The sequence below is a fragment of the Rhinopithecus bieti genome, unplaced genomic scaffold (genome assembly GCF_001698545.2).
Source record: "Rhinopithecus bieti isolate Rb0 unplaced genomic scaffold, ASM169854v2 scaffold_37881, whole genome shotgun sequence".
In the NCBI taxonomy this organism is placed as follows: Eukaryota; Metazoa; Chordata; class Mammalia; order Primates; family Cercopithecidae; genus Rhinopithecus; species Rhinopithecus bieti.
In genome coordinates, this window is record NW_016816015.1 from 548,654 (window position 1) to 571,258 (window position 22,605).

General features: G+C 35.3%; 1 protein-coding gene across 2 annotated transcripts in view; it reads left to right on the forward strand.

Annotated features, from left to right (window-relative positions):
• ARL15 (ARF like GTPase 15) overlaps window positions 1-22,605 on the forward strand; it is a 452,441-nt gene that overhangs the window by 153,414 nt on the left and 276,422 nt on the right. For both annotated transcript variants that reach the window (XM_017854295.1, XM_017854294.1), the window contains exon 3: window positions 87-146. In XM_017854295.1, the coding sequence (XP_017709784.1) occupies window positions 87-146 (60 nt within the window). The remainder of the gene's footprint in view (window positions 1-86; window positions 147-22,605) is intronic.

The window sequence follows — 22,605 nt, forward strand, 5'->3', positions numbered from 1 at the left end:
AAAGAGAAGATTTGAGCATCATAAGTATTTTAATTTAGAAGTTAAGTTGCTAATTCTTTTTTTATGTTTTTGTTTTCTAATTTTAGGTTTTAGTATTAAAGCAGTGCCATTCCAGAATGCCATCTTGAATGTAAAAGAACTTGGAGGTATAACATTTAAAATCATTTCTATGTCCTTAATGTTTATTAATTTGGTAATACTGTATTATATGTAATTCAAACATAATGATAACTTATTCTAGTAGGTGGTTCATTTTATCTTGATTATATATTTCCTGGAAATATTTCCTTCTCTTTGTATATATTTTAAAATTGTTGAAGAGCTCTAAATAACATAAACTTTGGGTTTTGTTTAATGAATCAAAGAATTACACTATTGGCAATTTGTGCAGCATACGCATTTCTTTTACTTGTTCAAAAAATTCTTGAATAAAACATATGAAGAGAATTTTAATATCATCAGAAGATCAACTATACGGGGAAATGATTTGTGTTTTAGAGTAATTTGTGTTTATACTGCAGGTTTTATTGTATTAGGTCTTTTTAGATTGTATTGGTTCCGATAATAAATCTTTGCCAATAGGTTCTTTGCTGGCCAAGCACATTTATCGGATAGGCTGTACCCCAAACCATACGTCACTCAGTCTTTCGTTACAGTCTCTGTCTCGCATATTTTGGTTGTGTTTTATGTTAGTCAGGGTCTTAACCCATGTAAATAGATTAACAAAGAAATCAATCAGTTCAGTGAACCCACTAAATTCTCTAATGGCACATGAAAATATTAAGTGCTCTGGAGTTCAGTATGGTATCGGTGAGTTTAATGGCTTAGAAGAGAGTTATCTTCCATCACTTTAATCACTTTGTGATATTGGCCTTACCCTGTTTTGTTTTGTTTTGTTTATTTTCCCTTAAGGTCATTCTTACTGTGACCTATTTTTAGCTTGATGAAATTGTAACACCAACTTTATGCCATTTTAATAGTGTTTGGTACCTTCTTATTTTTATCTAATAAAGTATTGGCTGATCTTTTCAGGTGTCTGTTTTCAGTTCGCTACATGTAGGACAGGTTCACTTCTGCCAGTCAGTTTCATATTCACTTTTAGCTTTTATAGCATTGATATATAAAATAACCATGATCAATACATTCCAATTTTTCTTTAAGACATTTGGTTTTGTTATTTTGACTCCAAAATTATAAAACATGAATGTTCTTGTAATAATTTTCTATGCAAAGTTTTTTAAAAGACTGTGTTCTATTAGGTTGAATATTTTAAATTATAATTGGACTTTTAAGAAAATAAATGTATGGCATATTAACCATGCCATAGGCTTAAAACCTTAAATACAATGGTTGCTCAGAAACTATTGATAAATTAACTTCTAGAAGTTAGTATAATTTAATTCAAAAAACAGATACAAACACCTGGCAGAACATTCAAATGGAACAAAATAATCTTTCTCCTATTTAAAATTTCCAGATCCCTGGTTTATAAAAAAATGCTTTTTTGCTCTGTGGCTTCTGGTGGTTTATTCCTTGGTGACAATAACATTACCTATGGATATTTAAAAATCAGAGAACACATTGTAAAAGTCCATGGAATCAAAATGTATGGTTTGAGAATTGTATGGATTTTAAATATGGATGTTACTAAGTGTTTTATTTTTAGATTGGACACAATGCTTTTATTGAACACCTTCCAGGTATAAGAAACTATTGGTTGGTTAATAAGGCATTTATTATATATGATGTTTACTTGGATGAAACAAACAGTAACTGTATGTGGACAGTTTTTATAAAAGTGAACACCAAGGAATTTGTAAGCTTGGCTCTATACCATCAAAATTCAGTACAATGAAAGATGAAGTTAGGGGACTAGAGGCGGAAATAGGTCTGTTCTCAGGCAAGGTTTAATTCTGCTGAAAGAGCTGTGCCCTGACAGTTGCTGAAATGGAAATTACAATGGAGAGGAGACCATAGGATTTGGTGGTTATGTTTTAGTTGGTACCTATTCTATAATGAGGTTAAGAGATGCAGATAAAAGGCAGAGCCTCAGGGATCAGAGCAGATAACAGTCATTCCAGGCTAGTGATACATAAGTTTTTAGCATGTGTTAGTACTGAAGAGCAAATTTCTAGCTTAAGCATAGATTCTTTTACCTCCTCAACTTTAATAGCTCTGTTTCCAGTTGACAGAGTGTCTGAAAGAAGAGGGGACGTTCTGAGTAGAATCCAATTGTGTATCCTGTGTCACATGCTTGGGGGCAAGCACTTAAGGGGATGACTTCTTGACAGCTCATTCACTAAGTCATTTCCTCAAATATTTTTTGAGACTAGGTACTAGGTTATGTCTCAACCAGGAACACAGGAGAAGCTAGGCTAACCCATGTAAAGTGTAGCTTTCCTAGGAGTTAAAGTGTATCCTAGATATGAAGGGGATCATCCCAAAATAAGGTGTATGTGTGTTTAGGGGGAATTATGACTGACTGAAATCAGATTGTCTGAGAGGGAGCTGCTTGACTGAGAATTTCTGGGAGGAGAGAGTTAAATGTTTTAGGATCAATGTGTGAAGATACGAAGTTTTATTCACTAGTGGAGGGTTGCTCAGAAGACGGGTTAATCAGAGTTCGATCATATTGTCAATCAGAGAAAAATCCTGAATTCAGGGGAGGACCTCAAGAAGATAGGTGGTAAAGATAGAGATTGAGAGCCGGGACAGTGATGAATTCTTAGTGAGGAATGCCCAGGTAGTTCTCCTTATCCTAGGGTTAATTCAAGAGAACAGCATGGCCCCTGTTCTCTCTGTTAATGTCCTTCCTCTGCCCCTTTCAGATAGTTCCAAGGCTCTTCTTCACTCTCCTTCCCAATCAAGTTAAATTTCTCACTTCTTCAAAATAGGGAAGCGCATAAACCTGTGTTCATTATCTATTTAGAAGAATGGTATGGGGTGAAGAAACAATGAATAATGGAGTTACACTCAGTGAAAGTCACTTTGGGGAATATTAATGACAAACTATATGTTTGCACTCACAAATATATGTTTATGTGTGAATATATTATGTATGTGTTGAATATATATTACTTACATAAATTATTATTTCCTCTTACCAATTTTCTGTTTTGTGAAAGTGTTTTATATCTTTTCCTGAAAATTCTTAAAATTCTCATTCACATCAGTTTCTTTTCATGTAGTGTTTTCTTACTGTTCACTTGATCATTTTACCACAATTAATTACGGGTCTAGCATGGTCCTAGGGGCAGAGAATGAAAGATCTAAGCACAGCCTTCATCTTCAGGGAACTCATCATTCAGTGATGGAGACATTCATGAAAAGAGAAATAGGAAATTAATGAAAATTTTGAAAATAAAGAAATGAAACGGAAAATTAAGTGCAGAAGTACGAGGTAAATTATGACACAGTGATAGTCTAGCCCAGTGTTTTGGTAGGCCATTTCTGTTTTATTATTTTAAGAATGCCCTGTTCTGAACTACCTGTCACACCCTCCAGGCTGCAGTGATTATGCCTATCCTTTTGTGAAATTGGAGCTCTAAATCATCGTCTTCAACCCTTATTCCTTACTTTTCAAAACCCCTACCAGTCTCAATCTTTGCAACTTCAGGCCTAGAGAGTAGATGCTATTATTATCTCACAGATAAGATGACACTGTACATGATGATTTGACCACGGTCGTTTGGAGCAGGAGGTGGAAATCAATCTGAGCTCTTGTGTCTAACCAGTGCACTCTATAACTACAGCACTTCACCCAGGGCCTAGCACAAGAGAAGTGCTCCCACCTGTTATTTGCTGCTGTTTGTATCATTGTTATTTGCATGATTTAAAGTCTTCACATGTTGGTTTGGTATTTTTTGTTGTTGTTGTTAACAGTGTGTTGATAAAACACCATTTTTTATTTTTTGAGGTGGAGTCTCACTCTGACGCCCAGGCTGGAGTGCAGTGGTGCAATCTCGGCTCACTGCAACCTCTGCCTCCCGGGTTCAGGTAATTCTCCTGCCTCAGCCTCCCGAGTAGCTGGGATTACAGGCATGAGCCACCACACCTGGCTAATTTTGTATTTTTAGTAGAGACGGGGTTTCACCATGTTGGCCAGGCTGGTCTTGAACTCCTGACCTCAAATGATCTACCCTCTTTGGCCTCTCAGAGTGCTGGGATTACAGACATAAGCACTGTGCCTGGCCCTAAAATACCATATTGACAAAACACGAATACCTTGCTCTCTGCTCAAAAACATTTATAGGACTTAATCTCTAATTATTGCTGTTGCTTTTATCATTCATTTTCTCTCTCACACTCTCTTATTTAGAGATCTTTCACATCAAACTCTTGCTCAGTTATGGTTCTTACTTCTGGTTCTGTAATCCTGCTCCCCTCCTTTGATTTCTTCAAGACTACCTTCTGAATCAAAGTCTTGCCTGTGCTTTCCAAACTATCTAAAACTTTCCACAAACATTTCACTGTTATATTCATTTATTCTTTGTAATTCATTCATTCAGCAAATATTTACTGAGCATGTATTACATGCCAGGCTCAGTTCTAAAAAGTTGTGGTGGTTATAGTGTCAAAACAAGCACTGTTCCTGCATAAACCAGGTAAAAGGTGCCGGGGAAGCTCTTGGATACTTGACTTCTCCTTAAAGTCAGCTATTACTTCCTAGAAGCCTAGAACAGATATCCATTTAGTCCCTTTCACACCTGAAGGGGTTTTCTAATATCATCCAAGCTATTAGCAAGGCTGGGTATTCTGATTCCTACGTAGGACATTTTATAGTATTACTTCGTGAACTTTTTGTTTTCCTATATAGTCTTTTATCCAGGAGATTTTTGGTGAAGCTAATCTCAATCCCTTCTCTTTTAGTTTTAATTAGTTACTCTACTTGTCTTGCTCTAGATTATTTTATTTTTCTGGATATTGTACGAGATACCTAACAAGGATGCTGAATGGACAGATGGATTAATCTTTAAAGAATTTGCCTTCTTTCTGATGACTTGTTTCAAAGCACAGACATTCTGTGTGATTCTAGGCAAGTCTACCACCTTCTTGTATCTCTATTCCCTTATCTGCAAAGTGAGATAATAATAGTTCCTATATCATATAATCCTTGTGAGGGCTAAGTTAGTAAATGCAGGTCAAGCACTGAGAGTTTGCCTGGCCTATAGCTAACATTATGGAAGATTTACTTTTATAATGATCATACTCTGACTTTGTCACCTCTCAATTCTGTGCAATAAAGGACACCTTTCAATAAAGCCTTTTTTTCCAAGGTCAGAGATAACGCAAATCATGTATTGATTTTTTTTTTCTCTCTCTTTGTGGTCATACCTCTCTTCCACTTAAACAAGGTGTTACACCTGTTTAAACTGAGAAGCAACTGGAAAAGGCCCTTATTGGAGTCTCTGTTTAGCTACCTAGCATAGTTTTGGCACTCTACATGGGTTAATATCAACTGATCTTGTCCTGCTCCGCCTCATCACCTTTCCTTCTGTTTTCACATTTCACCTGGAAAATCTCTTCTATCGTTTCCTCTTAATTGCTTTCATTTTGTATTTGGCTTATGTACTTTAACCGCATTATGAAAGTAAGTGAAGCATCTGGCATTTAGCTGAGTCGAAAGCAGTTGTCCACACTGCAGTGATGTCACAGCTCTGATAATGTTGCATTTTAGAAATGTCCAGTACTTAAATTTACAAACAGATTTCTGTGCAGTCATGAATGTTTTTCTCTTGATTTTGAAATTGTATATGTGAATTGTTAGAATCCAGAGATGGAAATTTTTAGTTCTTAACATGTTTGGTTTGTTATTATTTATTGATAAGGACCCAGACATCATAATACTCCCTAACTGAATTCTGGAACCAGGATTGGGTTTGTCAAATGACTTGTTTTCTTCCCCTAATATTCTAATGTGTTATGTCTGAACTGTCTCCCCATGCCCCATCCCAGCCACCATCCTTACCCAGGATTCTGTTTGGAAGTGGTGTCTTCACAATTGACATCGAGAAAGGCAAAGACAAGTTGAAAAGCAGCCAGCTGTCCTTTATGGTTTAGTATTCATTGCTGCCTGTTGTCAATCAAAAGGGGAAAGTTCATGAAGATTTTTGTTTGCATTTCATTTTAATTTTTTCTTCCTATAAAGAAAAGACAACTTTTTAAGAGTAATATAGAAAGTGCAAGTTGTGTTCATTTACTCATTTGCTTCGGCCCGTGCAATAGTGATTGAATGATTTTTGTGGATTGTCAGCTAAACCTTTTTTTTTTTTTTTTTTTAAGGTTTCTTCTGTCAGCAGCCAAGCTGTTATATGAAACAGATGTTGACTCTGTCCTATTTCTTTGTTTGCCTGGAGGAATACGCCTCCTCATAGTGAAAGGTGCTGTTTGTTTGTGGCCTGCTAGTTATCTTCGGGTGCTGTTAATCTGCCCAGGTTATTTGCATTTCTTAATTTCTCCAGAAACTATACAGGACAGGCAACCCAGGGGGCACTGCTGCCTGTTTCTTTTAGTTTCTGTCTTTTGTACACAGGCCATTTGATGTCTTTCACCAAAATAAAACTTTCTTTCTTCAGAGTCTCATTTTATTAAATCTTACTTTAGAGGGAAGAAGACTTCTTTAATTTTTATCTTATACATTTTCACAGTGCCATGTATATTATGCATCATCCCCCTCCAGATCCCCACTACCATCTCTCATTTTTTAAAACTCCAGCTAAATACTTATGAATGTAATGTAATCACTGGCTCTGAGAGTCATGCCACACTGCAAAGCCAGAGGAGACGTAAAGACGATATAAACCAATAAATTGGTTGGGTATCAGAAAAATAAACAGCGTAGGCAGACAGACTTGCAGAAGTTATTGTGGCCACATTGCTTTGAGGGACAGGTGGAATTGCAAAACTTTCTTGCTGGTATAGGAGAAAGCAACTTGCCATTCGAAAAGTGTTTTAGACATTTCCAGACATGGGTGTCCATGGGAGGGATGGTGAGAAACTATGTCCCTGGCAAAGGAAAATGACAGCACAGAAGAAGGGCTCAAGGAGAACCATGTCCATAGAATGCCTTTGACCTTACTATAGGTAAATCACAGGCAGCTACACACAAGTAAATATATATATATTCTGTATTTGTTATATAATTCTAAGGAAGAAATGTGGTTCAGCAAGTAGAGGATACCCTCAAGATCCTCTGCCACTCTCTACAATTGAATTTCTTGTTGTTATTTTCTTATATGTAAAATGTAAGTTTTAATACAGCACCTCTATTTATTTCCCAAGGGATTGGGCTGAAAGAGAAAATTTTAAATTATCTAAAGCTCCTTGGAGAGATGCTTTAAGAATAGATGGTGGTATTTCCACTAATTCTCTTTTTATAGTAATGGATCTAGTGTGATATGTAATATTGAATAACTGCAACTTCTTGCTATAGTATTGTTTCCTTATCAAGGAAAAGAACCAGGCCTTTTGGGAATGGGAACAGCCAGTTAACTCCTGGCTCCCTGAGCTGTGTACTTTCTCACTTAGGCTTAGGCTATACTAGGGGAAATGATATTGGTATAAAGCCAAGTCACTTGGATGTGAGTTAAAAGGCCACAGCTATCTGAATTGGTTGAATAGGATCCCAGAGTGGTGGTGTTTAAGCGTTTTTTACACTTGCTAAGGGAAAACTGAGCCAAACAGTCAGCAGAGCCAAATAAATGAATCTAGGGGCCCAGAAATCTGTTACTGGCTGAGGTAGACCTGACCTTAATTTTGTTTTCTTCTGGAGAAGTGCCCTAGGAAATTTTTAAAAATTTATCTTCCCAGCCATAGTCTAGTATAGCACTTAAGGGTCCACTTTTTCTAAGACTGTATATACATGTAGAATGTTCCAGAAATGATTTTTCCAGCCTTTTGACCCCCCCCCGGCAATGGAGATCTCATGTGCCTCTGAAGGTTGCTGCTGCACCACTGTTTCCTCTTCAGGGGCCATCAGGCCATTTCCTATCTTCCAACTCTACTAAACTGCCTCACAGAACATTTGTGTTGGGTTCTTAGTTTAGCTTCCTATCCCTCACAAGGGAATAAGTATTTCTGTTTCTCCCAGGAATTGCCATAATAGCAACTAATTTTCATTGTGTATTTAGTTTCAGTGTGGTATTGCAGCAACAGCACTGGAAGTCAAGAGACCAGTATTTTCCTCTTTAACAAAACAAGCCATGGGATATTGGGCAGGGCGCACTTAACTTTTCCAAGGCTACTTATTTTTTTTCCAGCAGCCGAAGATGCTGATAGCACTTCTCTTGTCTAAGTATAACATAACTAGTTTATTTTTATCTTGAAAGTCATAGTATCTCTCTCACTTTGGCCCCTACAAATCGTAGATCCTACCTCTAACCTCTGTACAGGATTATGTAGCATTGTTCACTCTGTTTTTCTTTTATTCTACCTTCTTCAATTATTATTATTGTTATTTTTTGTACAGTAAACATTTGGATAAGTCTCAAAGCTTTTTGTGTGTATGGTGTGAGGCAGGGTATATACATAAAATAAAAAATAACTAATACTAACTTGACAAAGTTCCTGTGATTCTGGTGTTTTCCTTGAGAAGCATTACAGTTTGGTGTGGTAAGTCCTGTAACAAGACTGAGTATAAGATGCAGTTAGGATCATATAGGAAGGAGAAAGGAGACTTCACAGAGGAAAAGAGTCTAGGAAAAGGGACAGATGAGACAAAAGTCATGGAGATACAGTAAGTTTAGTTTACAGATGAAACAAGATTGGAGAGTTATGATCATTGAAAGACAAACCATAATCTTAAGGATTCACTGTACTGTAGTATAAAATATCTCAGCAGTTTCAAGCTGGAGGGAAATTTGCCAAATTATGACCCAAGAGGCAAGAGTAATGCTAGACCCTTCACACGCAAAAGATTGTTTTGTTATTGTTACTTAATTCATTTCAGTGGATATTTAATGAACACCAACTCCATGCCAGGCCTTGAGGATGCAATCCCTGCCATGCCCAGGTGTGGGTGAATACACATACACACACACACACACACACACACACATACACACACAGAGCACACACATACACCATCCTCTGAGCCTGTTTCTTTGTATACTTTGGTGGTAGAGTGATGTTGACCATAATCATTATGGAAGTTCTCAGAAAAACATAAACTTCACTAGATTCCTATAAATGCAATGGCAACTCGACAACTGTTGTAGAGGTAATATGCTTATAGCTATTTATCACTTAACAAACTAGGTTGATTCTCTGACATTTTCAAAGCTGATTAAAATAGATCTGAGTAGTATTCTTTTGAGGAATCAAAAATTTGTTGCATTTAATTTCTTGTGGTCCAAAGTATCGTTGAAAGATTCTACTGAAGATGCTTGATTACTTTAATCTTGAAATTCCCTGGTATTTATGGCATCATTGTGAGCAGCAATAATGAGAAGAATTTATGTAAGGTTAATTATCACTGTTAGTACAAGTATGTGAAGCCCTTAAATTTAAGCAGCGCACATGATTGAAAATTGGAAGTTGATTTTTTAAATGTCTTTTTTTATATGTCTTTGTATTTTTCCTCCATAGCCAAAATTGTATTTTATGACAAAATGGTAAGAAAACAAACAAATAATAAATTAAATCAATAACAAAATAGATTTAAATCCTCAACAAAGAAAGGAAAGCAAGACAAAGCTTAAGGTACAGACAATGGAAACATGAAATAAAAGAGGAATTCGTCAGGATTATTAATCAAAGGGCTCATCAGAGTTATTAATTGGAGCTCCACATTTGGAGCTGTGCCTTTATTTTTCTTTTCTCCTTGTGTTAACTAGTGGATAGCAGCTGTGTTTACCCACAAACTAAATCCTTGAGTGTGGGTGCTAGACCCAGAGAGGTAGGGCAGTGCCTCAGTAATGTGCTGAATGCCAGGTGGGTTAGAACGCCCACCCACACAGGAGACAAGCCACTTGTCTGTCCCTATTAATCACTGGAAACAGACAATGGTAAACAAAAGAGCTGGCACACAGAGATTCTCAAACAAAAGATGAGCATATAATTATGACACACCACAATGTGAAGAAAATCAGTACCGTGAAAGAAAGATGTCAAATGAAAAATGAGAAGAAAAAATATTCCAGGACCTAGAGGTAACAGAGTGATCAGAAGAAGACATTCAGAGAGATGCATTCATGAAAAAGACTCAAGCACAGATATTAAGAATTTTAAGTTTGACTTTAAAATGAAAATGTTCATTAATACAACTCACATATAAATTAGGGAAATGAAAGATTGAACTAGGGAATTTTTTTCAGAATGACATACAAAAAGAATACTTCGGAAATGTGGGGAAAAATTCAAGAGACATAGAGAATAGTTACAGAAGTTCTAGCATCCCTGTAATGCTCTTAGAGAAAAGAGAAACTGGAAAGGACAAAATTATCAAAGAAATAGTAGGGAAAAAGCATCAAATATGAAAAAACAATATTCAGATGTAATGAGCCCTGTCAATTCCAAATATAATTAATAAGAAAAGTACCATTCTTAGAAATATTATAAACAAAAAGAAACAATTACGATTTCTCTCTCTTTCTCTCTCACACACACACACACACACACACACACACACATGCACGCATGCACACATAAAATAGCTTTATTTCTGATTTTAACATGGAAGATGGCAGGGTCAGGTAAAGAGAAAGAAGCATAAAAGTATACTATGTTCCTTTCTTATTTAGGTTATAGATTATAATTTAAAAAAGAAAAAATTGAAGTTTATGTGTCTTGAAGGCAATTAAGAATAAACATGATAATAAGAATAGGATGATATATTCCTAAATGAATTTTAAGAAAGTTTTCAAAATTTACATATTCAGCTCATATAAGAAATTATCTTAGGGAATGGAGTAAGAGTTCACTGGGATCAAATACAAATTTTGCTTTATCTATATTGCATGAATTTTTTTCCATAACTTTTTTTTAAAAGCATAAAGATTTTTTAAGAAAGGAAATATACTATAAGGAGAAAAAGCAAAGAATATTTGATATATTTAGCAAAGTTCAAGAAAGATAGAAATAAAACAATCCAAAAAATTGTGATAAATAGGAAACACTTATATCTGTATCAATAACCACAATAAATGTAAGTAGATTAAATTTCACTTTTCAAATATGGATAGAATAAAATATTACATATTCAACTATATATGGTGACAAAAGGTACTTATACAAAAAAAAAAAGATACGTTAAGGTAAAAATATAGAGATAGAAATGATACCCTTAAAAAAGGCCATAAAAAAGAAAGTACTTAAAGTAATATGAGATGAAATAGAATTCAAGGAAAGATCATTAAATAGATTAAAGAAAAAGATTTCATATTGATATACTAAGATAACTAAGTAATCATGAACCTTTAAATATTTAACTACATAATCTTGAACCATGTAAAACTAAAACTAAGAGAAATGTAAAAAAAAGTCAGCAGATCCATAATTAGTAGGGAAATTTAGCCCTCCTTATTTGAGCAGACAACAGATCAAATAAATAAAAATATATAAAGGATTTAAATAGCCAATTAACAGACTTGATCTAATTGATAATTGTATATTTTTATACTCAAATGGAAAATATATGTTCTTTTGAATTATCCATAAAATGTTTACACATATGACCATATTTTATGTGTTTTCTGGTTAATATCCAGTAAAATTAGAAATTAATAGCAAATAGACAAAAATAATGGCACAGCCAACAAAATTTAAAAGTACTCCAGTCTTGTATCATGAATCAAAATGGATCCAAGGTCTAAATTTAAAACCTAAAACGATAAAACTTCTAGTAGAAAACATATAAGAAAATCTTTGTGACTTTGGGCTAAGCAAAGATTTCTTAGACAGCAAAGCATGATCCATAAAAGGAAAATTGGTAAATTGGATTTTTTTTTTCACTTCCAGTAGACTCATTTATTGTCAGATGCTTGCTTCCTTTGTTTAGTTTTAATCCCCACACTATTAACATAGGAGCATGGAACATGTTGGCCTCCTAACAACTCCTGGAACCACAGTCATTTAGGATGGAAAGTAAACAGCATCTTGTCCTTATGGGGGGTGAGGGAGAGGGAGGCCACAGGCATGAATGGACCAGCAAGGTGAGTCCAGGAGAGCATGGGCTTTCACTGATTGGCCCTCGTGGCTCAGTTTGGTCCCCTGTTCTGAGATGTTCTTTCTGACTGATCTTTACTTTGTCTCCATCATCTAGGTTAGCTCCAGGTGCCAATGAGATAGTAATTACTCAGTTCCCCAGGCTGTGAGCATCTTTTATTTTTGCCATTAGACTAACTCCCCCATGTTGCTCCCTAAATTCCTATCTCCTATAATCCAAATTCCCCCATGCCACTCTTAAAATTTCCATCTCCTATAATCCAAATTCTGGCCAAAGCTAATGTCTAATTTAGAAAAAAATGCAGCCGACAGAAGATAGGATCTGGAATCAGGCCAAGCTGTCTTCACACCCTAACTCCTCCACTTACTGTAGCTGTAGAGCTGGTGAAAGTGTAAAATGGCACAACTGCTTTTGAAAACAGTTTAATAGTCTCTGAAAAAGGTAAATGTACACAAATTTGATAATCCAGCCATTCCACTCTTAAGAGAAGTGAAAACTTACATCGACACAAAATCTTATACACAGATGTTCATAGCAACTTTATTTGTAGTAACACAATACTGGAAACAACCCAAATGTCATCAGTTGGTGAATGGATAAACAAATTTTGGTACATCCATATAATAGAATACTATTTAGTAATCAAAGTGAATGAACTATTGATACATGCAACAACATGGATGAATCTCAAAATAATTATGTGCAGTGAAAGAAGCCAGACAAAATAGAATAGTGTTCTCCTACTGGGATAAATTTGTATTCTATTTATATAAAATTTTAGAAAATGCAAACTCATGTTTAGTGACAGAAAGACCAGTGATTGCCTGGGAGTGGGAGAAGGAAAATATGGCAATAAGTGAAAGAGAGAGATTAAAAGGGTCATGAGAAAACTTTGAGGGGCTGAAAATACTTATTATCTTGATTATGGTGATGGTTTCATCATGTATACATATGTCAAAACTTGTCCAATTGTACATGTTAAATATCTGCAGTTTATTGTGTGTCAGTTATACCAACTAAAACTATTAAAAATATTTCTATAACTTGCAAAATTAAAAGATACTCTTAATTATCTCCAGTTAAAAATCATTGAAATTGTGTTTTGTGGAGACTTTGGGCCCTTTTCTTGGATTGCTTTCCAGTGAAAAGTTATTTTAGACCGATTAAGGTAAAAAAAAAGCTTGGAAAAAAAAATGAAAGTGACTGGGAAAGGACTCGGAAAGAAAAGTGTCAGTTTCTAGATAATCATATATAGCTGAATTGTAAAGACTGAATATGTAAGCACTTCAAACTCTAAGATAAAGAAATTATCAAATCAATCAACTTAATGTGTAGACTTTTAAAGTCTTAGTGCTAATAAGAGAAGACAGATTGATCTGTCTGTGTATAGCAGCACTCAGTTAATAATAATAAAAAAAAAACAGATTCATTATATAAAGAGAGATTTTTCAATGTAACCCAGTTGTGGTTCATGCCATAGTGATACTCAAAACCATAGTGATATAACATTTTCTTCCCAACCATTTTGGTTATATTTATAATAACAATTATTCACGTTGGTGATTCTGCATTTGGCAAAGTGCAGATCTTATAGAAAGTAGCCGGTTGGGGAAAAGTCGGTAATGACATTAAGGTGAAGAAATATATTAGAAAGCATCTGCTTCCAATATACATTAGGACTCAGTTAATAAAAAAATACATATGACAGATTCATTATATAAAGAGTAATAGATTTCTCAGTATAACACAGTTGTGGTTCATGCCATGGTGATACTCAAAACCACAGTGATAAAACATTTTCTTCCCAACCATTTTGGTTATATTTATAATAATTATTCACATTGGTGATTCTGCATTTGGCAAAGTACAGATCTTATAGAAAGTAGCAGGTTGGGAAAAAAAACAGTAATGATATTAAGGTGAAAAAATATATTAGAAAGCATCTGCTTCCGAAATATATTAGCATAATTCCTAACTAGACAGTTTGTTTTTTGTGTATGTGTAATGAAATACCATTTTTTGTTGTTCAAGAATCTTTGCAATTTCAAATCATATTCTTCGGCTGATCTTGTACAAGTCTTACCATATCCAGACCATATCTTTGGTTAAAGTTTTCCATCCAGACCTTATATTGGCATAAAAAGTAATTCTATTTTTCATTTGCGTTATGCCTCATTTCATTTTTCCAAGTCTTGGCAAAATGCCTGGTTGAGATTGTTCTATTTATAATATGCCAAGCGGGTAAAACATAAATATATTTTCCCACTCTGTACTTTGCCATCAGTGATCTCCATGGAGTGAGAGCCAGCACTATCATGTTCTTTTTCTTTAAGATAATGGTAGATTTTAAATGTGGGCTCTGTAAGTATATCTATATCTATTTGTCTGTCTATCTATCTGTCCATCTACACATACACACACACACACACACACACACACACACACACACACTTAAACCCTTTATTTCAAAATCACAGTTGGTGGTACAACCAGAACTGGTGGTGAGATTATCATATTATTATAAACAAGTCATACTTTAGGAAGAAGGGACAGAGCACTTGCCGCCTTGTTTTGGTTTTCTTTTTCTTTCAAAATCTTCTAAATTTATTTAGATATCAATTAATCACCCTTTTACTAATTAGACTGAATCCCAGTAAGTAAAGAGAGGCCTACTATAATCTAGGAAGTTAAAAACGCAGAGGAAACTTCTTGGACACTTAGTTGTCAGACTACTGTGGACTTTAAGAATGGATAGTAGTCAGATAATAACATTGATAGGTTTTAAATGTGGGCTTTCTTTGCTTTTACTCTTGTATATGTAGTTGTCTATTTTGCAAACATTTATCAAGTTGTAGGGCTAAATTATCTCTACTGGAGCAGATGAAAACTTGTTTAAATGGTGATTGGTTAAGATCTAAAATGATTATGCTTTCAATTTAGAAAAGTAGAAAAGATGCTTAAAGTCCTTAGGTATATCTCTGAACATTCTTAAAATACTTTTAAAAGTCTTTTTTTTTTTTTTTTTGAGACAGGGTCTCACTCGGTTGCCCAGGCTACAGTGCAGTGGCACGATCTCAGCTCACTGCAACCTCCACCTCCCGGGCTCAGCCTTCCAAGTAGCTGAGACTACAGGTGGATGTCACCATGCTCAGCTAGTTTTTAATTTTTATTATTTCAGTAGCTTTTGAGGTACAAGTGGTTTTTGGTTACATGGATGAATTGTTTACTGGTGAAGTCTGAGATTTTAGTGCACCCATTACCTGAGTAGTGTACATTATAACCAATATGTAGTTTTTTATCTCTCACCCACCTCCCAGGCTCCCATTTTTAGGTCTCCAAAGTTCATTGTACCACTCTGTTTCCCTTTGCGTACCCATAGCTTAGTTCCCACTTATAACTGAGAACATATAGTATCTGGTTTGTCATTTCTGAGTTACTTCACTTAGAATCATGACCTCCAGCTTCGTGCAAGTTGCTGCAAAAGTCATTATTCTGTTCTTTTTTAATGGCTGAGTAGTATTCCATGTGTATATGTACCACATTTTCTTTATCTACTCATTGATTGATGGGCACTTATGTTGGTTCCATATCTTTGCAGTTGTGAATTGTGATAAACGTGTGTATACAGGTGTCTTCTTGCTATAATGACTTCTTGTCTTTTGGGTAGTTATCTAGTAGTGGGACTGCTGGATCGAATGGTAGATATACCTTTAGTTCTTTGCGAAATCTCCATACTGTTTTCCATAGAGGTTGAACTAATTTACATTACCACCAGCAGTGTATAAGCATTCCTTTTTGACCTCATCTAAACCAACATCTATTTTTCTTGACTTTTTAATAATGGCCGTTCTTGCTGGGGTAAGGCAATATCTTATGACTTTAATTTGCATTTGCCTGATGATTACTGATATTGGGCATTTTTTCACATGTTTGTTGACCATTTGTATATCTTCTTTTGAAAAATATCTATTCATGTCATTTGCCCTTTTTTTGATGGGATTGTTTTTTTCTTGCTGATTTGAGTTCCTTGTGGATTCTGGATATTAGTCCTTTAATTAGTCTGGATATTAGTCCTTCTAAAAGAAGCTTTTAGTTTAATTAGGTCCCATTTATTTATTTTTTTTTGCTGCATTTGCTTTTGGGGTCTTAGTCATAAATTCTTTGCCTAGACCAATGTCCAGAAGTGTTTTTCCTAGGTTTTCTTTTAGAATTCTTACAGATTCTGGTCTTAGATTTAAGTCTGGATCCATCTTGCGTTGATTTTTATATAAGTGGAGAGGTAGGGATCCAGTTTTGTTCTTCTACATCTGGTTATCCTGTTTTCCAGCACCATTTATTAAATAAGATTTCCTTTTCTCAATTTATATTTTTGTATGCTTTGTCAAAGATCAGTTGGTTGTATTTAGCTTTATTTCTGCGTTCTCTATCCTGTTCCATTGATAATTTCTATTTTTATTTTTTTAGAGATGGGGTCTCACTATGTTGCCCAGGCTGGCCTCGAACTCCTGGCCTCAAGTGATTCTCCCACCTTGGCCTCCTGTTGGGATTACAGGCATGAGCCACAGTACCTGGATCGAGATCCTCCTATTTTAAAATGTGTGGTGGTACTCTTCTGGAAGAAAATCCTTAATATAATAATAGAGATTTATACATTAGTAAGTCTTATTAAGTAATTTATAGCATTACAAAGGAATTAGCGGTTTTATAAAAGGTTTCACTCCAAATTTTCTGTAAACAAGGAAGTCTCAATACATATTAAGTTAATTGATTTAGCTACATATTTTCCAGACCATTTCTAAGGCATACTTTGATTCTAAGATTCTCTTTTGTAAGTGATTAGTCACTACAATGTTCTGCTCATATTATTTCCTCATCCTACTTTCCTTTAAAACAAAACAAAACAAAAACAAAAAACTTTCTCTCTTAAAATCCATGTTACAGGATTCAAAGCTTCTGAAACCCACCATGCACAACTATAATATACAATTTAAAGTTCACATTAAATTTCATTGGGAATATTCTTTATAGGCTGTGATGAAATTAAAATCTTACGTACTCCTCCATTTATCATCTGAAACAATATCTCTGTGAACAAGGAACGAAAGAACAAAGAAATGATGGTTACAAGATAATGAAATATGGTAGGTAAGAGCCTGCACAATATTGAGATAAAGTTCTTAATTTTTACTTTTCTCGTTTTTATATATTGTATCATGGTATCTACCCCAGGTTTATTAGAGAAGCTGAAGTATTAACCTTGATTGGCAGAGTTGCTATTATCGTTTTTATATGTAGTAGGCTAGGGCTAGGCCGCCAGTTTAAAGAGGTGTCAACTGAGGAGTGGAGGAAAAGGTTGTGGCATGTCAAGTTACATCCTAAAAGTGTAAAGTCTCATGACAATCCAATGTGAGCCCTAATGCAGAAAATAATCTCAGAGGAACATTTCCTCTTTGCATAGCATCACTGGGAATCTTGTCCAGGGAGTTCAATGGGGCAGGTCACCAGAGGAGGACACAAGGGGCAAGTGCAGGACAGCCATGTGCATCATTTGGCCCATGTGCTAACCATATGAAACTTGCTTTGGGACTGGAAAATGCCTGACATGGCTAACCTAGAATATATCACTTTGCTGGTTCCTGGCACCATCCTTGTTTTTAATGTGCAGTGGCTGCTATTGCACTGTTTGAACATTACTATGCCTTGCTGACCTAGGGGAGCCTGAAGCAAAAAAAAAAAAAACAAACCAAAAAACAAAACAAAACAAAAAACAAACCAGTTATCTGCTGCAGTTCTAAATCAAATTTTAAAATAACAAAACATTTTAATATCTGTAGCTGGAAGGAAAATGTTTGGAGCTGTGCAACTGGCAGGCAGGAGTGTAGTGACTGAAGAAGAGATGATTCTTGGGCCAGTTTTGGATACAAACTGAACTAAACTTAAAAAAAAAAAAAAAGAAACCCAGGCAGACTGTCCTGTCTAGCTTCCCAGTAAAGTCAGAGGGGACAGTCCTGGCAGTACTATGGATTTGTATGCTGGGATAGATATAAACAGCAAAACTGTCAGCTCTGTAGCTATAAAAAGAATTATTTTTTATGATGTGTTCGTTGTTTAAGAGCAGGCTGTGAGTTTTGTTTAACATTTAATTCCCATGCAGTTCAAAAACCAGAATTCTATCTTGTGTGCTTAAGCTCTTTCAGATGTTTTTATTGTGTAACATTTTCTCCAGATTCTTCTTTTAATGTATGTTTTTTTTTCCTCACAATCTGTTAAAAGATCAATTTGTGTGAATCTTGACACTGTGCTGCTATTTCATGGTTTTAATTTGAATGTGAGCTGTTGCAGCTGGAAGCATGTGATTAATGGTACAGACTTGTTTGTCACAAAAACAGATGATATTTTACATTTAGTCAAGATGCATTGAAAAATTGACTTGCTTATATTTTACTGGTTGTAAGTCACATTTTAATTCACTTTTGAATTCTCCTTATAATTTGAATTAATCTTATCTCTCATGATGTAGCTGGCTATTGAAGGTATTTGAAGGATGATTAGAAAAACTGCATATTAAATATACATTATCCGTTAGTTAAGTAGGCATTTTTAAATTTTTTTTGCTGATAAAATTGTACTAAATGAGTCAATGAATCTGGGAGTCAGCATACAAAGAGAGTGGGAATAAAGCTTAGAAATTCATTCTTCTTGGTGGCTTATATATTTTTATATACTTTTACAGTTTACCTGAATAACAGGGTGATGTTCCTGATCTCTCTTGCCTCCTGCTGTCTTGAAACTCTGCCCCACATGAGACACGGCAGTGTCTTCCAGACCCTCTACCATCACTCTGGAACCCAGAGTGGGCTATGGGTGCATTTGCTGCAGTTGGCAGTGGTCTAATCTGTCCTTCTCAGAAGCAGTGTCAGAAAAGTTGGGTATGCAGTCTCCTTCAGAAATGAGACTTACAAGTTATTTGAGGCCTATTATAGCATTCTACCTTCCAGCAGTTTTATCTCATAAAAGAAAGTGAAACTATATTTGTTAAATCAGACATTTCTTGCTCAAACCTGTTACACCAAATAGGAATTTGCTGTTTTCAAATCTCTGGCATGTGACTGGACTGCACAGTCCCAAACTGAGTACTTGCATGGTGAGGAAGTCAGTCTCAGAAAGCATGTATGTATGCCATGTTTGAAGAGTTTTCATTATTATCATTCATTATAATTTACTAAAATGCAGCTTTCTGCTTCTTTGTTAAAATAATCTTAGCTCTTCAAAGAAGATATTTTTTCAATATCTTCTTTGGATATTGAAGGATAATTTTTCAATCTAATTATCTTCAATTTCTTCAAGTATTTTTCCTATGATGTCGTCTCCAGGTCTACCACTATCCTCCTTGTCTCCTGGAGAAGTGTTAAATTGTAGTGGTCCCTTGTAAAATATGTGCCTAGAAGAATAATGCTGTAGATGTAGTCTGACCAGTGATGCTCATCTCTTTTAGGTTCTCTTTTCTTTTCATGCCAACAACACGAGCCATAGCACCCTACTGGCCCATGTTGGATAAGCTATCAAAACATTCAGCTGTTTTTAGTCATGTCTTTCCCATTGTGTTCTTCAGTTGATTTTTTTTTTTTTATTCCAAGTACCAGACATTACTTATATCTCTATTAAATTTCATTGTGTAAGCACTGGCTCATTGTTCCAGCTTGTCAATAACTTTTCGGCTTTTTTCTTTTATCATCCAACATACTAGCAATTCCTTTCAGCTTTGAGACATCTGTAAATATTAAAATAATGTTTTCAGCTTTTTAATTCAATTAAAATGTATAAACATGTATCAAACTGTCTGCTCTGTGTTAGTCTCATGCTCCCTGCTAGAAATAACAAGATGAATAAAATGTAATCATTCTGGCTGGGCACAGTGGCTCATGCCTGTAATCCCAGCACTTTGGGAGGCTGAGGCGGGCAGATCATCATGTCAAGAAATCGAGACCATCCTGGCCAACATGGTGAAATCCCGTCTCTACTAAAAACAAAAAAATTAGCTGGGCGTGGTGGCACGTGCCTGTAGTCCCAGCTACTTTGGAGGCTGAGGCAGGAGAATCACTTGAACCTGGGAGGCAGAGGTTGCAGTGAGCTGGGATTGCACCACTGCACTCCAGCCTGGTGAGAGAGCGAGACTCTGTCTCAGAAAAAAGAAAAAAAAAAGTAATCATTCCTTCAGGGAGCTCACAGGCTATAGGAAATAATAGACATGTAATTATAAAACTGTAATGGAGTGATAATTGTTATAATAGAGTTATGCGTGAAGTGCTGTGAAAACCAAGGTTGGTTGCAAATCATAGAAGACCTAGCCCCTTTCATGTTGGCACAAATCCATGAATTTGGGGGTATGTCAGTTAAATCAGCTACAAAGCTACCTAACTACTGCCAGCTGATTTCTTTCTTTCTTGCCCAAGGATACTGTAAGAGACTTGTCAAATACTTTCCTGAAATGATCCTATACTATGGTATTCCCCAAATTGTACCAACCTGGCAAGTCAGTCCAAAAGGAGCTGAGAATTATTTAGAAACACTTATTCTTAGTGAACCCATGGTAGTTCACAATGATCCCAGTTTTTAAATCTGGGGCAATATTTGCCTATCACCAATCATCTGGTAACTTTCCCATTCTCCAGGGTTATATAACATTGCTCAGAGCAGTTTTGCAGTTACATCTGAGTTTTTCTGCTGTCTTGTATGTAATTTGTCTGCATCTGGAGACTTGAGTTAACTTAAAGAAGTTTGATATACTCTCTCCTTCTCCTATCTGCAAATTTACTTTCCTCTTAACTCTTTCCGAAGTTATTCTTTTTATGCCCTCTCTATTTTTTTCTTTTTTTTTTTTTTTTTTTTTTTTTTTTTTTTTTTTTTTTTTTTTTTTTTTGCTTATCTGGTCTTAACGTTTTTGCAAGTATAACTTCATTTTAGCCTTTAATCTTTGCCTTTCTGATAGCTTCATCCTCCTTTAACTGTCTTCCTCTTTAGGAGGACCATTCATGGTCTCCACCTTCTCATCTTCTTCCAATTATTAGGTCTAAATCCTTTCTACAGTCTAGGGTAAATGATCATTTTTGGTAGTATAGTCTCTAGAATAACATAGCAACCGTTTCTTCTTTGATGGTCACAATTAAGTTTGGAGACTTAGATTTGTCATTGTTTTCTTATCCTTCTTTGCTATGAATTTGTCAGCTGAATAAGGTATATATTTCTCAGAACTGAGGACCTTGTAGCAGCCACATGTCTAGTGGCATCTGGCTCTGATAGTGTGTCTGTTAATAGCAATATGCCTGCTACCGAGACTGGACAAGTCACGTATTTGGCCATGAACAATACTTGTGTGGGGTACTGCCAGCACTTGCCACTTTGTCTCTCCTCGGGGTTTATTGCTGATCTACCCTCCTCCTTATCGATTAATTTTTATCAGTACATCTGTCAGTACTCCTAACTGAATCTGACTTGTGTGGAACTTTGACTCTTTAATATGGTTTGGCAATTTCTAATGATTAATGATAAAATAATTTAACCTGCAGTATCTATGTCCTTGTTAGGCATTTCCAAGATCTTTTATATGCCTGTGTTGTCCTGTGTAATTTGGTATAGATCTGACACTTAGTATTTATCTGATTTTCTTTTAAAAGTGTATGTTTGAATTGAGTTTCTAAATATTTCCTTAGATTAGATATTAAAAACAGAAGATTCAGGATTAAAACATTATAAGACTCTTGATACATAAGACAAAACTGCTTATTAGAAAATTTATGTAGATTTACATTCCTATTAGAAATACATTGTATTATCTTTGTTATTGGATCTTTCCTGTTGTTGCAGATCATCGTTTAGATTTTTTTAGGCAGTTGGATAAGTGAAAAATGGTACCATGCCACAAGATACAGGTCATAAAGACCTTGATGATGAAACAGATTGCAGTAAAGAAGCCAGATAAAACCCACCAAAACCAAGATGGCCATGAGAGTGACCTCTGGTCGTCTTCACTGCTACACTCCCACCAGCGCCATGACAGTTTACAAATGCCATGGCAACATCAGGAAGTTACCCTGTATGTTCTAAAAAGGGGAGGCATGAATAATCCACCCCTTGTTTAGCATCTAATCAAGAAATAACCATAAAAATGGGCAACCAGCATCCCTCGGGGCTGCTTTATCTATGGAGTAGCCATTCTTTTATTCCTCTACTTTCTTAATAAACTGCTTTCACTTAAAAAAAAAAAGCACCATGTAATTATAATTTGTATTTTTTAAATAACAAATTAAAATTCTTTGTGTTTGTATCTACTTTGTAATTTATGTCTATTGATTATTTTTCTCTTAAAAATATGACTAATTTTAGTGAAATTTTGGATCAAAGATTTTGGGCTAATGATTTCCACATGAAATTTTGGGTTAAAG